The sequence below is a fragment of the Suillus discolor genome, assembly GCF_016758755.1.
Source record: "Suillus discolor strain FC423 chromosome Unknown F5147scaffold_51, whole genome shotgun sequence".
Lineage (NCBI taxonomy): Eukaryota > Fungi > Basidiomycota > Agaricomycetes > Boletales > Suillaceae > Suillus > Suillus discolor.
In genome coordinates, this window is record NW_024541298.1 from 201,654 (window position 1) to 218,856 (window position 17,203).

General features: G+C 47.7%; 6 protein-coding genes across 6 annotated transcripts; 2 read left to right on the forward strand and 4 right to left on the reverse strand.

The window, feature by feature from the left end:
* Positions 1-386: 386 nt before the first annotated feature.
* Positions 387-2,945, forward strand: F5147DRAFT_709329 (tryptophan synthase beta subunit-like PLP-dependent enzyme). Its single transcript, XM_041438188.1, has 16 exons — positions 387-794; positions 851-921; positions 980-1,025; positions 1,080-1,191; positions 1,248-1,261; positions 1,307-1,413; positions 1,476-1,481; positions 1,541-1,753; positions 1,801-1,894; positions 1,948-2,051; positions 2,102-2,184; positions 2,239-2,301; positions 2,355-2,507; positions 2,562-2,592; positions 2,657-2,661; positions 2,709-2,945. The coding sequence occupies exons 1-16, from the start codon at positions 572-574 to the stop codon at positions 2,797-2,799; spliced, it is 1,416 nt and encodes a 471-aa protein (XP_041289840.1). The 5' UTR covers positions 387-571; the 3' UTR covers positions 2,800-2,945.
* F5147DRAFT_709336 (uncharacterized protein) lies at positions 2,716-5,728 on the reverse strand. Its single transcript, XM_041438189.1, has 12 exons — positions 5,481-5,728; positions 5,307-5,431; positions 5,037-5,221; positions 4,940-4,986; positions 4,747-4,891; positions 4,080-4,694; positions 3,916-4,033; positions 3,756-3,862; positions 3,621-3,699; positions 3,478-3,567; positions 3,137-3,425; positions 2,716-3,085 (listed from the first exon to the last, which is right to left on the reverse strand). The coding sequence occupies exons 2-12, from the start codon at positions 5,353-5,355 to the stop codon at positions 2,908-2,910; spliced, it is 1,902 nt and encodes a 633-aa protein (XP_041289841.1). The 5' UTR covers positions 5,356-5,431; positions 5,481-5,728; the 3' UTR covers positions 2,716-2,907.
* Positions 5,729-6,962: 1,234 nt separating this feature from the next.
* F5147DRAFT_839046 (uncharacterized protein) lies at positions 6,963-8,252 on the forward strand. Its single transcript, XM_041444189.1, has 2 exons — positions 6,963-7,011; positions 7,070-8,252. The coding sequence occupies exons 1-2, from the start codon at positions 6,983-6,985 to the stop codon at positions 8,136-8,138; spliced, it is 1,098 nt and encodes a 365-aa protein (XP_041289842.1). The 5' UTR covers positions 6,963-6,982; the 3' UTR covers positions 8,139-8,252.
* A 1,874-nt stretch (positions 8,253-10,126) lies between these two features.
* F5147DRAFT_315977 (WD40-repeat-containing domain protein) lies at positions 10,127-11,754 on the reverse strand. Its single transcript, XM_041429190.1, has 4 exons — positions 10,515-11,754; positions 10,437-10,463; positions 10,367-10,378; positions 10,127-10,313 (listed from the first exon to the last, which is right to left on the reverse strand). The coding sequence occupies exons 1-4, from the start codon at positions 11,487-11,489 to the stop codon at positions 10,182-10,184; spliced, it is 1,146 nt and encodes a 381-aa protein (XP_041289843.1). The 5' UTR covers positions 11,490-11,754; the 3' UTR covers positions 10,127-10,181.
* Positions 11,755-13,841: 2,087 nt separating this feature from the next.
* On the reverse strand, positions 13,842-15,581 carry F5147DRAFT_776714 (WD40-repeat-containing domain protein; the record flags this gene model as incomplete). The annotated part of the gene is made up of 5 exons (XM_041441885.1): positions 13,842-13,970; positions 14,027-14,260; positions 14,312-14,398; positions 14,452-14,460; positions 14,520-15,581. 5 exons carry the CDS (start codon positions 15,579-15,581, stop codon positions 13,842-13,844), a joined length of 1,521 nt encoding a protein of 506 aa, XP_041289844.1.
* Positions 15,582-16,789: 1,208 nt separating this feature from the next.
* F5147DRAFT_581603 (uncharacterized protein) lies at positions 16,790-17,192 on the reverse strand (the record flags this gene model as incomplete). The annotated part of the gene is made up of 2 exons (XM_041431606.1): positions 16,790-17,056; positions 17,115-17,192. Coding segments are annotated over 2 exons (345 nt in total), but the record flags the coding sequence as incomplete, so codon positions are not given.
* Positions 17,193-17,203: the final 11 nt, after the last annotated feature.

Below are 17,203 nucleotides of genomic sequence, written 5' to 3' on the forward strand. Positions count from 1 at the left end.
CCGCGACGAATTGCCACAAAGTTCAATTGATGCAGAGCCGTGGGAATGTCGCGCACGGGCCAGGCCAAAAAGATATATAAGCCTTGCACGCAAATAATGAATTCCTTAGAACATACTCAGCTAGGATCTATTTTATAGAAACTAACTCGAGTCTCGCATGTTTACACATGCCACATTCTTCAAATCCACTCGATGACAATAGCGCTCTCTCGTTCGACAGAGAACATAGCTTCGCGTTTACGTGGGGTTTCGAGGACGTTTGGTTCTGTGCTTCGCGCGACTGCTTGCAGTTTAGTGAACCGGAGCCAGCGAGTCGAGCGTCTGTCTGATGGATCTCTATTTCTATCATACGAGTTTTGTCTACAATATAATTTTCTTTGAATGATGTCAAACTTTAAATTGGAAGCTTCGAAGCCTTGAGACACTGCAATGCATTACACATCACAACCGTCCTTTTGAAAATGTGGTATTAGTGTATGCCACGCAAATACCAGGTGTTACAGTTCATGTAGCATGTGCAGTCAATTATAAGTTTGAGCACGTATTTCAAGGACTTCGTTCATTTCATGCCATGAAACTTTTCGAGTTGACTTTACCTCCCTGGTATTCCAACGCAGTTGTCCGTCATATTACGTTCGGCATCCTCGTCGGGTTTACTTTGTCTGTAACATCGACGTCCATATCATCATATTGGCGCTCCCGACGACTTCAAAGCATTTCCCAGGAGCAACAGAAGTCTCGACCAATTGAGTTGAGAAGCAATGAAGTTGTATATGGTGTCACCGGGTTGATAGGTATGTCTCTTAGCCGTTTGACCGTTCTTCGAGGGCATCAAACTTTGAACGTCCAGGAAATACGCCTTTGGTGAGGATCGACTCATTGAGTGATGCTTTGGGAGTCGAGATTCTTGGAAAGGCAGAGGTATGTGTCGAGCTAGAACATGTCTCTTCAATGTTTCTAACTTTACGGCAATTTATAGTTTCTGAACCCTGGAGGAAGTGTCAAGGACCGAGTTGCCCTACGCAGTGAGTTTGTTGCGCAGCAATCGACCTAAAACTCATTATCTTACGGACATCAAGTAATCGAGGACGCAGAACGACGAGGTTTGCTGCACCCTCACACTGGATCCCGCATCTTTGAAGGCACTGTTGGATCTACTGGCATCTCAATAGCGACGATAGCCAAGGCAAGGCAAGTGACCTTAGTTCTGGTGCGAGAACGTCGCGTCTGATAACATGGTGTTGCAGGGGATATGATACAAGTAGGAAAATTCCTCGAGCTGTTGAACCCAACTCACGTTTCTTAGCGATTATCATGCCGGATGATGTTGCCCTGGAGAAGGTTAATGCGTTACAGGCCCTTGGAGCTGGTGTCCAGCGTGTCCGTCCTGCGAGCATCGTTGACAAAAAACAGGTGCGAGCTCATATCGTGATCGCCATTTCATTTATTGACCAGAATCGGTATGATAATCGCAGTATGTGGTGAGCAATTTCTATGTCGAGGAAGATCACGCAATGAATATTCCTAAATCTGCAAAAAGAATATCGCTAGGCGAGCAGCCATCGAATTCGGACGTTCAGATATAGGGAAAGGCTTGGAGGAGGCCCACAAAAGCCACGAGCTCCATACAGGTTCTGCATCTGTAGTGGTCACCACTACATCGTCGCACGTTAGTGCAGAAGGCAGCACCGATGACCCACTGGATGAAGATCTGCTAAGCAAACCAAGGGGCTTCTTTGCCGACCAATTCGAGGTGCTCACCTTGATAAGTGAATGGTGACACAACTCACATATCCATAGAATCGCAGTAATTTTGAAGCCCATTACGACGGGACTGGTCCAGAAATCTGGCGTCAAACTAATAGTCACGTCGATGCATTTGTATCTGGAGCAGGTGCGCGTATATTATGTTCGAGTTGTCTGGTTTCTTAATACTGTATGAACTAGGAACGGGCGGCACGATCGCAGGCATTGGACGATTTCTCAAATCGATGGATGAGGAGGTGCAGGTCGTCCTAGCAGACCCAGAAGGCAGCGGGCTTTATAACAAGGTCGAAGCTAGTCTTTGTCGGCTGCCCGATTTTCTCTCATACTCCTTCAGGTCAAGCATGGCGTATTATACGACCGCAGAGAAGCTGAAGGAACAAAACGAAGGCATCAAGTTGACACAGTAGTCGAGGGAATGTGTGTATACAAGTACCATTTTTCATTTCCCCTTTTGACTTATCCAATCTCCAGAGGAATCAACCGGATGACAAACAACATCGACCTTGCGATACCGATCATAGATGACGCGTTCCGGTACGTTGAATATTTCATCTCCAAGCTCAATGGAAGCTCATTGACGATGGCAGGATAACTGACGTGGAAGCGGTTGCCATGTCCCGATACCTCGTCCAAAACGATGGCCTATTTCTGGGCTCCAGCAGCGCCTGCAATCTGGTCGCATGCATCAAATTCGTAAAGAAAAGGGGATGGCGGGATGGTCAAACACTTGTCACGATCTTGTAGGTTTCCCTGGACACCCGCGGAATAAATGATGTGATTCACTGTCTTCCCAGATGCGACTCTGGCAACAGACATTACTCCAAGGTGAGTGTATGGTATCTAGCAAGACAGAATGATCCCTAATGCGTTTATGCTTGGTTGTTGTCAGTTCTGGTAAGAAAACGTCATGTTTGGTTGGAGAAATGTTGACATCTGTGTAGGAATGATGATTACTTGCGTAAAGCTAACATCCCGGTCGACCGCAGTATCATTGACGATCTAATCGCCCAACCAGCTGGTTCTGGAGTCTAAAATCTCAATAATGAATCCATAAGTTGCATGTAGTAAATAATGTATGCGAGTGCTATGGTACAAATGCTACTTGATAAAGCAAACGGCGGGGTAAAGATAGCAGGGACGTCAAATTGAAGGCCAGAGTGGGGCAGATATGCTAGGTGGTGAGTGGTTGGGCATTGGTCTGTGACCAAATCCGTTTTGACTAATGGACAGATTCCCTGTTGCGGGAGGATGTGGTGAAATGCGTGGAGTATCCTTCGATGGAGATACGCTCAGTGATGTATGGGAGATGCCGTTTACACTAGAGAATCTTGTTTGTATCCAGCTTATAGGAGAGAAAAATTACACGTACGAGGTATCCTGAGCAGCAGCTGGAGCAGGAGGCGGGTCCGGTGTGATTTTGAGGAAGCCGGCCTGCACCAAGAAGTCCCAAACTCGACTCGTCTTATTCACATCGATCTTGACGAGATCTCGCGCTTCCCTGCGGCGAAGCTTGCCTCCACGACGAGCGTACTCCCGGACGAGGGTCTCCTTGATGACGAGATATGGTTTGGGTAAGATTCGGAGTTGCGAGCAGAGCGTCTGCTCAGCTGGGGTAAGTAAATGCAAAGATGGGCTATTGGCAAGATTGAGAGGAGCGGCTAGATAGTAAAGTGAGCTATTGTATCATGCTGTCGGATGAAATAAACGAACGCGGTCTGCGGATCGGAGGACCCGTTCCAGCAGGAGTCCCAAGTTTAGGAGTTGATTCTCTCTCGTGACTTTTGCGACCTTCTGAATCCCCTGCAATAGTGTCAGTAAAGAACGTAAACAGGGAAAATGAAGAAATAACATACTGGCGCTGCCTGATGCACGGAGCTGTGCCAGACGTTCTGAAGAATAGTAGTCGCGAGATAAATTTGCTTTCGCTTGAGTCTAATCGTACACGTAAGCTGTCTGACTTGAAAAAACAATTATGGGACATTTCTTACCCTGCGAATGGAATCGAGTTCGAACTTATCGATATCGGCCGGAGTAGTAAGTCCCATTCGCCGATAATGTTGCAGATCTTGTATTCTCTTTCTTAGCATGGCTTCGTCTGTTGCAGTGACATCGTCAGCGCCTTTCCACTACAATGTTAGAAGTTCTTACAGAGAATATCAGCTGTGAAAACTTCAAAATCCTCAGCAGTCTGAAGTCGAGCAAACGGTCGGAGTCGTTGAACAATGTCCTTTTCTTCCTTCGGACGCTTCTTTTCCGCCGCTTGCATCTGAAAAAGAAGTGAGTTTATGACGTGCGCACACACATCGACATACCTTCTTGTATTCCAAGAGACCTCGTTCATATATGATAGATTTGGCCTCTCGTCGTTTGTCGAGACGCTGATTGTACATCTCCATCAGTGTCAGCTTAAAGGCGAGTGATTCTTCCGTCTCATATGGAGGAGGCAGTGTCGCTTCTTCCGCATTTGCGTCGTCCTCCGTTGAGGCCTGCTGTTCGCTAGATGGTTCCTCTGACTTGACACGCGAATCGCCGTTCATTGGAAGATGTCCGTTGCCATTCATAATGCCATTAACACCATTGACAGGTGGCTGACTGCTGTTTCTGGAACCGGCAGCAGTTTTGCGTTCTTCCTGCATCCGTGCCCTGGCGCGGACATCCGCGTCATTCTCATCTTCTATAATCTGATCACCGCCCCATGCATGGCAAATTCCAAATTCTAGATCCTTTACAAGATCCTCCGCTTCATTATCGAGCTCATGTTCGAACTCGAGCCTACCAGGGAGGAAAGTGGCAATTTCATGTACCCCGGGGGCGGAGGTTGGGGCTACCTTGGGTGGAGGAGGTAAAGAAGTGGTCATGGTTGACATTCGCCTGCGCTTGCGAGCCTGGAATTCATCTGGTTCAATGTTGAATTCGACATCCATCCGCTGTAATACAGTTCACTCAGTGAAGGGACAGGCTTGAATGATATGGACGTACAGGAAGTGGCCAATTGGGGGAATTGACATATATGCTATTGTAGTGTTCTTCTACATCTTCCTTTGTGCGAGTACCAATGTGTTCTGCGATCATCTGCCAATTTCCGAGGCCTTCCTGAGATATTCCCTCGATAAGTAAGAGCTCCCTATAAATACATTTCAGATGAAGCGATGACTCCGATGAGGTAACTTACTCATCTGCTCCCCAGTCAGCAGAGAAAATTGGATAAGAGTGAAGTTCCTAACATGCCAATCAATATAAGACATACGTCAAGTGCGAATTTGTCGTACAATGACTCGGTATGCATGACCTGCTTTGTGTTTGGCGAACTCTTTGCCAGCGCAAAAGCAGGTAGGGCAGATATCTACGCCATCTCCCGGCTCACAGACAGGATCGGCGCACTTGATACGAGCAGAATGGGTCAAGTCGCATTGACAGCAATCACATTGAATCTGCAAGCCGGGCTCGTTTACAGCTGCACAGTTTACGTAAATAAAGCGTGAGAAAGATATTCCATGGAGCAGAAGACACCATTGGAATGGGTGGAAGAAACCACATACTTTGGATTTCATCCGGTTGGTGTTGTCGCTTTCTATGGGAGACAGTCATCCCAGAAAAAATGGACGTGCAAGCTCAAGGTACCCGGGCCGGAGCTCGAAAGACGATGGAGCTTTGAGCCCACGATCTGAAACTGGTTAGCGCAAACATAATCATATGATCGCGAGAGAACGTACAGAGAAGTTGTATATCAGCTCTCTGCCAAAAGCGAAGGTAATACACGTCGTCGACAATAGAAGTGATAGAATGCGCTAGTCGCTGTGCGACGCGGAGTGACCGGTGACCGCCGGAGTCCTGCAATGTGTCGAGAGGCAATCCCAGCAGGGTGCTTGTTGTGAGGTCAAAGGTGCTGGTTTAGAATACGGAATCGAAAGATGTACAAGGTCTCGGCAACGTGCTGACTGGCGCCAATGCCAGAGACGAGGAGGAGAGTATTTACATATATTTGGCTCCCCCGCCCTATCCAAAAGCGGATTACCAGCTGATTCAGCTGTCTAAAGTCAAGGTAAGGTCCTAACTCTTTGCTCTTTGACCACACCACAGCGACAATATTCAATCTACAATATTGCGGCGCATATCTAAATGTCGACAGCCTCTAGTTCACAATGTCGAGGAATTTCACACTACAATAATCAATTCAGGTGTGGTACATCTCTGAAATGACTCGGAATGCCGACTTCCAGCTTACAATGTCGAGGCAGTAATCTAGCAGTACACGCGGTACGACACCTTCATTGAATGATTTACTTGTCAAGGACACCATAAATGTCGAGCATGCTATGCATTCCAGTGGCCTGTAAATGCACAAAGTTATATATCAGAGCTCAAGTATAACCTTGTTCCTCCAACACACGTCATTATCATTGTCTCGGACTCTCAGAATATGATTTGGATGGACATAACCAATGATGAATCAGTTGTGGACTCACGGTAATCTGATTTTAGAGATATCCGCTTTAGCATTGACGTCAGTATGCCATGGTAGAAAACGTGTTTTTATGATGCCCCCCTTGTGGGTATCTGTCCAGGTAGCAACTATATGTTCTACTTTCTTGAAGCTATCTGCATTTCTCAATGTCATGGAATGAACAAGCTGAGGTTATTGCCTTGCTCAGTGACCTCATCCACAGCAGAATTTTCGCGGCTCTCCTCTTGGACCTCTTTCAACGTTGTACAAGGTGTATTTAAGAGTCCATGGCGGTCCCGTGATATCATGGTTATCGGCTCATTCTCTACATGCAGTGCGTCTGTGTATCTTCTTCTCTAGGACTAACGATCATTTGTTGCACGAGATATGAGCCACATCGGTCTAGCCACCATCTCCAGTAAGTCTTATTATGAGTCCACAATCACGAGCTCTCGAGAAACATCGAACACGTCGCGCGATGCATTCATTTGGCCTGTGGCACCTGTGGCAGATAGTTCGTCAGTTGTTGCACATTGTGTCTTTGTCATACAATGGGGCGCCATCAATTATAGGTGGGTAATCAAAGCATCCACTAATGCCTGCATCGGTTGTGGACTTTGAAGAATGGATTTGAGGTTATGGATGTGGATAACTGTGGTGCATCCACAATTGCCCAGCTCATATATATTGTAACGCAGATTGGCCACTTTCACGGTCAACCTCTCACAATCTTTGCAACTCTTCATCCATTTTTTTTTTCGAATATCAACCATGAATTCTTTCAAGAAATTGTTCCAAGAGTAAGTCAACCATTTTCAGGTTCCACTTGTTGGCATAATAGTAACCAATTCCCCTCAGGTCCCACGACGACAGGACGCCCTCACTCAAGCACTCTAAATCGATGACATATGGACTGTCTTCACAAGGGAGCACGCGTGACCCTCGCGCTGATCCTGTAAAACTCACGTACCGTGGTAAGACTCCCCTCAAAACTTCAGACATCGTCTACATCGAGCAAGCTCCGGGGGTATTGGACATCCGTCACGCGCAAGATCTCCGAGACCTTACACCACCTCGTGCCCACTTGGACACGTACGCGGACTTGTTAGACCAGTTTCCCAATCCCCCACCACCACCTCCGAGGCCCCCTCGCAGCGCCTTAAGAACGACTTCATTGAACTCAAAGAATAGTGGGCCCCAACTTCCCCTGCAGAACTGCAACACAAGCTATCAGCATGTCGCAGGCAGACAAAGAACGACTCAGCGGCGTCCTTCAGTCGTGTGCTTTTCGCGGCCCACTACCACTGCCTACCCTTCCCTTGTCCGCAAACAGCGGCATGAGGCCACCGATGATCAAGCTGTCGCGAGTGTGTTGCAAACAGCTGACGGCCAGGTTTGCGTAGCGGTGAGCGGTAGACAGGCGGACTATGTACGCGTCAACTCGAGCGCTGGTCGCTCGCACAGCTCTGCTCCTGTTCCCCCTGCTTGCCCCATTCCTACCACCAACTCCCAGCGTCCACCCATCTCGCATTCTGCATACAGCTCGCGTACAAACCTGCGGCGGGTTCCGTCTCGCATCACCATTCCACGCATTGCTGCTCCTGATCATGGACAGTCTTACAAGCTTCACAAAGATTATCGTGATTTTTTGCGAGAGCAGGACCCGAACGTCATCAGTGCGATGATCAATAATTATCCGAAAGCTCCTCGCGACGACCCTTCGCAAGAGCCTATCCTGTTTGACATGGAGGATCCAAGCGACTTCAGGAAGACACTTAGTTACTTCATTTATTTGGCGCTAGCACAGGGTTGTCCCCTCGATGCACGCGCTGATGGCTTTTACCACCGCATCATTAACGCGGGTGATCCAACTGGCGTCGCGCCGGAGGTTGGCGCTGATTGGTCTCAGCAGGTGGAAAATCGCTGAACCTGTACAGAAGAAGGTTAGTTTGTGAAGATAGAGTCTATGCGCTGTTCTACTTAAGTATGTATGTTGTAAATTATTGTGCATATGGATATGAACTATGAAAATGAATCTACTTGCTGTTTAAATTCATGGATAGCTTGCATACTACGATGGGGGTGGTGTTTTTGAGTGCAATCGATCTCAACACCATCCGACAGAAAAGTTAAAGCCTGAGCCCTGCGCTAGCCTGAGTGCACTGAGCTAGCCTCCTATCACCAAAAATGCTTACGCGAGGTATGGTCGTCTGTCAGAGACGATGAATCAAGCAGATGCGCAAACCTTCTTTGCTTGAAGATGGCATTGATATACGATGTGGAATCGATGTCGGTGCTGCACAAGACCAAAGTATCGTAGTATTCACGTATTCACTCATATATGTTATGCTTTTAAGTCAATGTCATATTATGGAGTATTATCTCCTGAAAGATAAGCTCAAAGATCCCCCTGCAATATGCACTGCGCAGGCAATGTTGAATTTGTGCAGAAGCAGCTACACTGACCGACCCAGAACTACGTATTTCACCATCAACGTTCAACCATGGCACCGAAGCTCAAGCGCTCAAGCAGGAACATAATTCACTTTCACGATGCGCTGCCGCTCTGGCCAAAATCGCATTTTTGAATCTGATGCTAAGTTACACAACACAAGGGTCAGTCATGTTGCTGAATTCTGGGTGCAAAAAAACTACTCGTACTCACATGATTTATGCATTTCATGCCCGCGCAACATTGTTTGTCCCAAGTGCATTTCTTATGCTGGTTGACGCATGCACTGACAGCCATATATGATGTCAAAGCAACGATAACGGCGAGGAAGCAGAAATGCATCATCATGCAAGATGACGAATCTGCTAGGGTATATCTCCCTGAGGATGGAGGGATACAGTGGGAAGACGACTTGTTTGTATATCCTGAGTGTAAAAATGAAGGATTCAGGAGTTCCGATCGGTTTGGAAGAATGGTTATCGCTGTCGAATGGCACGAATTTAGGGAGAACCTATGGGTTATGAGCTACCACACGATCAGTAATGACTTAGCTGGAATGAATGGCGAAAGTTGCATGTCAGATAGCAGATAGTGCATTAATGTCCGATGCTCCGTCATGTGCAGTTTGAACTCGTAAGACTTTATCCTCAACGTAATGATCGTCTTCAATTGGAGAATGAGCAAACTCTCGTACAAAAACGTAGCTAGGGTGGCTCGGATACTGTATGGACGAGTGAGTACGTGGATGGTTTCGCGTTCTTGGACACATGGTGACATGGATAAATTCAGACGGTATATGTGGAGTTCTTAGGTCTGCGCACCAGTGTTCCAGATAGTCGATGGTCGCGGAGATTGGAATAGCCAAGCAACAAGTGATCGCCAACCAAAACCTCAAAACACTGGTAATCAGAGAATGAGCTGCAGACGTCCTCCAGTGTGACAAATGTGCGAGTCTAAAATTGTATTAGTTGATATTACGCCGAACTTCCAGCCTCCTACAGGCTATATGGACAACTCACCCGCTGTGTGAACTTGACAGATAATTTAGGATGCAAGAAGTCACTGGTGATATAGCGAAAGATACATTACAACAAGATAATAAAACAGAGGAACTAAATATCAAGATCGTTGATATACTGCATTCATTAATGGCTGTCATCGGTGGAAGGAGATGCACAGCAAAGGAACAACATAACACGAGCCCACCATGCAGGCTTCTTGATGAGTGTCCCCTTGTCACTAGCTCGTGCCGGCTGCCGATTAACATACACTGCCTGTAGATAAAACTTGTGAGACCAGCCATTGATAACACATCACAAAAAGACGTACCTTCTTGTCATACAGCACAGGAACGTCGACAACAGGAGGACTGCGACGAGAGAAGGTACCATATCCCGTGCATTGCTGAGGTTCTTTTGGTTCACCGATGTTGGGTGGCAAACGACGTAAAAGGGAGGGAAGGTGAACGAGAGGGGCGCGTGGACGTGATCCCAAGGAGGGCAACTAACAATATAGAGGTCAGAGAAAGGAGGGAGATATGAGACGGTGGTGTCGCACAGCACTACTGTCTTGCACTTTATCGAAAAATCCTGATGACACTTGACGTGTGGGTGGACAATTGGCGATGGCGGGACATCGTTTAGCATTAGCCTGGAATGTCGATGTTACAATCAATATCAAGGGCAGAAAAATATACAACTTACATCTGATGTCGACTTGTATGAATGGGACATTAGCGTGTTTCATTCTTGAAAACCACGAGATGATACATACATTCTTTTTGAGTTCAGATTTTTGTGCCTGACAGTCATTGGGAATGAGATGGCGAGTGAGAGTTGATTTTACACTTACATCAGGTATGGACATGAGGTCTTCTAGGCCAGCTGCTTTGAGGATGTCTTGGATATCCCACACGTACGCATTTTCGTCCTCGCAACCTGTGGATAGCAGCTTTCCATCAGCGGAAAAGGCCGCACACTGGACGTCCTTTTCGTGTTGGAGAGGTGATCCGACTTGGAGGTATGTGTCAAGATTCCAGAGACGTGCTGTTCCGTCCCATGATGTGCTCGCAAGGAGGCGGTCGTTTTGCAACAAAGTGATGGACTTGACACCCTGCGTGTGACCTTCCAGAACGACGCTCTGCTCCCATGTGGCAGTGTTGAATATCCTAATCGAGCCATTTCTCGAACCAGAAACAAGTTTCTCGTTCGATGTCCAGGTCAAGCTCCAAACTGGTAGATGAAGTTTGATTGTGGAGAGCCATTTGCCTGTCTCTGCGTCCCAAATTCTGATTCCATCGCGTCCGCAGGTCGCGATCATTGTTGCCTCTGGTGAGTAGCTGACCGCGTTCACATGCTGGTGCCCTGTCACTATTGGATTCAAACCCTGGATGGGTTCGCCGCTCTTCACATCCCACACCCTTACCGTCCCATCGAAGGATCCGCTCACCACCTGCTCACCATTTGGACTCCAGCACACTGACTCCACAGCTTGAGTGTGCTCTTTCCATTTGACGACAACCCTCCTGGTCCCGACATCCCACAACCTCACTGTCCCGTCATTGCTCCCGCTGGCAACAGTCTTGCCATTTGGAGACAATGACATGGTCCATACTGGCGCATCATCCCCTTCATCTCTCCAATCGTCACCTATCTGTGCACCACTCTCTAGGTCCCATAGTCGAAGTGAGCCGTCGCCCGAACACGTGATAGTACGTTGCCCGTCCGGGAGGTGCGCAACACCAAATACGTAATTTGTATGGCCTCGCATGGTCTTGCAGGGTGTTAATTCTGACATTTTATTTATCTCCGAAGCAGGAGATGACATGGCGAGCGCTCGTGTATCCCAATCAAGGAAATCGTGGTCTACGCCTATATGCGCGAGAGCAGCTTGCTGGATCTTTGGGTTGTCTTGCGGAGATATCGATTGTAGGTGAGTTCACTGGCCTACTTGCTTTGACCTCAACTCTTCTCGACAGCCGAGCATAAGACATTACTCACGGTTTAATTTATCAAAGGAAATCGATCCTGATGGCCTCGGGACCGGTGTATGTTCGCTATCGGATCTGTACGACGATACATGATACCAGTCAGCGAGCAGGCTTATAGCTTTTTCTATGTCTACCTTTCTGGAGAAACCGTATCATTCACAGCTCAGAAGACCTTGCCACAGATGAACACCATTGACGAACGAGAGGTGCAGATTGAATATTGATGATTGATACAGCAAAAGTTTGGAACTCAGGAGATTGTCTGAGAGGTCGTTTGGGTTGTTGACTAAGGTGCGTGTTCCATTTGATATCTTCGTCCCCACAGGTTCACAGCCTGTGCAGATGAAGCGCCCAGGCACGATACGTCATGTGCATTTTCCAACTTGGTGATTCGTGTCAACATTTGACAGAGTGCCGTACTTCATTAATGCATTTCCGTGTTCTGCATCCAGTCTATTTCAAACTAGACTCAGGGGACAACGAGGTAACACACACGTGTGCTACCCTAGGTCTTGTGTTCCTGATTCGTGGTTACTAGTCATCTTTCCATTTCAAAGTCTGTGATCCCTGCAAGGGTATTACCAGCATGTCGAATAATTTTTCCTTCAAAAAAAATTCAAGTTCATGTCTTATTAAGATCTACGGAGGATAGGCTGTACTAGTGTAGGGGACCCCCGGTGTCCCCAGTGCGAATCTCTCGATGCGAGGCATATCCCCACCAGTCCGCCGTCCCCGATGGCCACTTTAGCTCCGGCATCCTGCGAAGATGCTTTTAGTCTGCGTACGGTAAGCGCAATATCTAACGAGTGAAGGAAATGTACGCGTCTTGTTGGGTAATTTATCGTCTCACTCATAAGGCGAAGCAAAAACAAATCATTTGTGAGGTGGTATAGAATCTACCAAGGGAGATTTGAAATAAGAACTCTGGGTGTAGCAAAAATCTAGGGGGTGTTAAGCAGAACTTACGCACAACGGTCATGTCGCCGGTTACATCATGATGAAAAGACAAAGGAAATGTAGAGTGCTAGGTCTGATTGAAGCCAGCGTTGTCTCGTGACCAGCTCGTCTGAACAACGTAAGGGTATGAGCGAACTGAATACTGCGCTCCACAAGCTTGAAAGCCTAATGACGTGGTGTGGAGTGCGTTCTCGAAGGGGGACGAAAAATCACATACTCGTTTGTAGCTACCCTTTCTGAGGAAGAGTTCGCATGGGACATCGGTGGTAGCAGCACTCTTTTGGCTGGCATTAAAATCTTTCTCTATGAATTTTGTGCTAGCAAGGAAGGCCTTGACGCAATCCTGCTCGCTGAAATTCTGGGTCTTACCGTTTCAAAGTTGCTCGACCCGGGCCGGCCACTGCGATAGTAAATCGTCAACTTCACATACACTTCAAAAATCCTGTCCTGTTCAAGACCAATCAGCCGCATACGATACAAGAAATGAAACAAACTAAATTATGAGGCTGAAAGTGAGTGCTCAAGTGGTCAGATGGGCGGCCTTGCTAAGTCGAGTGCATAAAGACGACTGAACAGCGGCATGAAGTAGGGAACACAAAAGAATCTAGACAACAACATAAATTAATCAATGGACGTATGAATATGATGACAGTCAGAATACGATGGTGAATAATGTCGCAGACACGTACTGCATCCATGCAGACTTTGTCTCGTTGGTGATGACTTCAGGAAGGCATAGAGTGGTGAGTGATGACGTTGTATGCATAACGCCCATCAACGCCCCGAAGAGTAAGGCGAAGTTGTGAACATCCGAAAAGGAATACTTGACCTAATCCTGACTCAGCTGGAAACGAGCGAACCCCTCATGTTGGAAATAAATTAAATCCGCGGGAGGGTTGGTGCGTTGCAGGGCGTTCTGACATTGCACCTCTGAATGGGCGAGTAGACCGTCTCGCATTCTTCCGAGAAGCATCCACATACAACAGAGTCTAGTGCTCGAGGGATGAATTAAGCACGTGCATGAAATGTACTGGATAGATTAGTGAGATCAAGTCATAATGAGTTCCTCCGAGCGAGACAGTCCTCGCCAACTGGCGTGCAAATCGACTTGTCACTTTACAGACAAATTAGCACGCGAGGCGTCAATGATTGTCATTAATGATAACAGAAACGCTGAAAGATAACAAAAGGAGAGTATCGATATGAATATTATCATCCATATTCTAACACCATCAATGACCGTCATCGTTGGACGGAGACGCACAGCAGAGGAATAGCACAACACGAGCCCACCATTTGGAGGTGTCGACACGTTTTGCTTTGTCACTAGCTCGTTCTGGCCGCCGAGCAACATACAGTGCCTGCAGATGAAACTTGAGACGCCATCGATTGATAACACATCCCCAAAACGACACACCTTCTTGTCATCTAGTGCAGGAACATCAACAGAAGGACTGCGACGAGAGGAGGTACCAGGTCCCAGTGGACGTTGCTGAGGTTCGTCTAGTACATCGGTGTTGGGTGGGGAACGATGGAAAGGTGAGGAAAGGCCAGCGAGAAGCGCGCGTGGACGTGATCCCCAGGACAGTGCAAAAGCACTGCGGCCGCGATGTAGAGAGGGATCAGGATGGAGACGGCGGGTAGTAGAAGACTGAAAATATGGCAATCAGAGCAGGTAGTGCCGGTGAATGATGGTACGCACAGGACCACTGCCTTGCACGTTATCGAAGAAACCTGGTGGCACTTGACGTGGGGCTGGACGAATGGGTGGACGTCGCGTAGCATTAGCCTGGAATGCCGATATCAGGATCAATATCAAGGTCAGAAAAAGACACAGCGTACACCTGATAGCTTGTGCGTGAAGGACATTAGCGTGTTTGATTCTTGAAAAGTCACAAGATGATACATACCTTCTTTTTGAGTTCAGATTTCTGTGCCTGATAGCCATTGGGAATGAGATAGCGAGTGGGAGTCAGGTTGGGACTCACATCAGGTACAGACAGGAGGTCTTCTAGGCCAGCTGTTTTGAGGATGTCTTGGATGTCCCATGTGTGCGCGTTTTTATCCTGCCAACCTGCAGTGGATAGCAGCTTTCCATCAGCGGAGAAGGCCGCACAAGTGACGTCAGTTTTGTGTTGAAGAGATGGCCCGATTTGGAGGTTTGTCTCAAGATTCCAGAGACGCGCTGTCTTATCCCAAGATGTACTCGCAAGGAGGCGGTCGTTGGGAAATAAAGTGAGGGAGTAGACAACATTTGTGTGACCCTCCAGAACAGCGATCTGCTGCCATGTGGTAGTATCAAATATCTTGATTGAGTCCTCAACCCCGGCAATAAACTTCTTTTCATCCGATGTCCAGGTTAAGGACCAAACTGATTGATCGAGTTCGATCGTAGACAGCAGCTCGCCCGTCTTCGCGTCCCAGATTTGGATTCCAGATTCGTCGCAACCTCCTGTTGCAATCATTGATGCCTTGGGTGAGTATCTTACCGCGTATACCGACAGGTGTCCTGTCTCTATTGGATTCAGACCTTTGACTGGTTTGCCGCTCTTCACATCCCACACTCTTGCCGTCCCGTCGTTTGATCCGCTCACAACTCGCCCACCATTTGGACTCCAGCACACTGGACCCACAAAAGAAGCGTGTCCTTTCCATTTGACGACAACCTTCCCCGTCTCGACATCCCATAACCTCACTGTCCCGTTACTGCTTCCGCTGGCAATAGTCTTGCCAGTTGGAGACAACGACATCTCAATTATTGCTACCTCATCCCCATCATCTCGCCACTCGCTACCTATCTGTGCACCGCTCTTTAGGTCCCATAGTCGAAGTGAGCCGTCGGCCGAACATGTGATGATGTGATGCCCACCGGGCAGGTGCGCAACGCCTCTAACTGTGCCAGTATGGCCTCGCATCGTCTTGCAGGGGGTTACTGCCAACGTCTTTTTCACATTAGCAGCAGTACAAGACATGATGGGCGCTCGAGGATCTCGATCAAGGGAATTGTTGACTAGTATATGCGCGAGAGTAGATCGTTGCTTCAGAAGTGGGTGGTTTCACTGGCTTATCTGCTTTCACCTGACTTTGGCATGTCAATAGAAATGCCCAGAGGGATTGCTCACGAGAGGTTTCTATCCTGACTCACAGGACAGCTTCAAGACGACGTATCCAGGAGATATCCTTCGATACTGGCCGGTGAGTGGTCCTATCTTTTCGTCATATCAGCCTTTCCTATTCCCAACCAGAGTACCACTCACGACAAAGTCCCACTTGGGACAATCTGACAGATTCACTCGACGCAAGAATGAGAGGGGTTGGCTGGTAGCTGAGATAGTGGTGGATGTTCCCACTTCCGCTGTACATGAAATGAAATATTTATTTGGCCATCTACGCTCAGCTAGCTACCTCGATGGCTCAAAGTACGGACTCAAAACTAGGCAGCTGCGCCATGGCAAGGGCTGGCTTACAAACGGTCGACCGTTTTTTCAAAGACCGACAGACCGTTTGGACCGTTTGAAAAGCACGTGAGTTTTGAACGTCACGTGACGTTTGACGTCGACGTTGAAGTTTTCATCTCTCAGCATGGACTTACACTCTGTACCCAACTCGATACCAAATAGACTCTGTATTAATTTGCGGAGACGTACGAACGCAGAAGGCATACGAACATGATAAGACTGAGGAAGGAACGAAAATCAACGACTTTCCCCAGGATGGAAGGCAACAAAAAACGCTCACAAAGCAATACCAACTTGAAATAGACTCTGAATTAGTTTGCGGAGACGTACGAAACGCAGAAGGCATACGAACACACACGGACACGATAAGACTGAGTGAGGAATGAAAATCAACGACTTTTCCCCAGGATGAAGGCGACGAAAACGCTCACAAAGCAACTTGAAAAAGATCAGTGGGAACTACAGAGTGAGGGATGAAAAATCAACGACTTTCCCCAGATGAAGGCAACGAAAAACGCTCACAGCAACTTGAAAAAAAAATCAGTGGGAACTACTGCTGCTGGAGGTAATTGATCATGAGCCACTCATTGTTGTTGTGAGTGACTATGCGCTCGCGGGGAGTAGATGGGTCGATGATAAAATCCTTGAAAAGTCGGAAAAGGACTGTGCCGTCGTCATGGACCTCCATGCGCGAGACAAGCAACTTGGCGAAGGCTTCAGTCTCAAGCGTGTCCATATCTCCTGGCCCCTGCATGAACACATGCTCGTAGATACAGCTGAACAGCTGACAGGAAGGGGTGGGGGTGGAAAATACGGCCCTCAGAGAAGATTCCTTGTGGTTGAGGCCAAGCAGGGAGCTCATCTCCACCATCTTTTGACACTTGCTTGACGCCATCGGCACAATAACCCTTCTTGTGGTTGAGGGGAGAGTTTTCAGCACCAGGGTACATGATGGTCTGGCAGCGGGAGCAAGTCTGCGGCTTTCGAGGCTAGCAATGATGATGAGCATGGAGATAGTTATGGGATAGATTGATGCGAGCAATTTACCTTTTTTCCTGGCTCTTTTTTCACGAGTGGCACAACAGAGCAATGCTGGCGCCAAAAGGACTCGTCGTTTTTTTTCGCTGTGTTTGGCA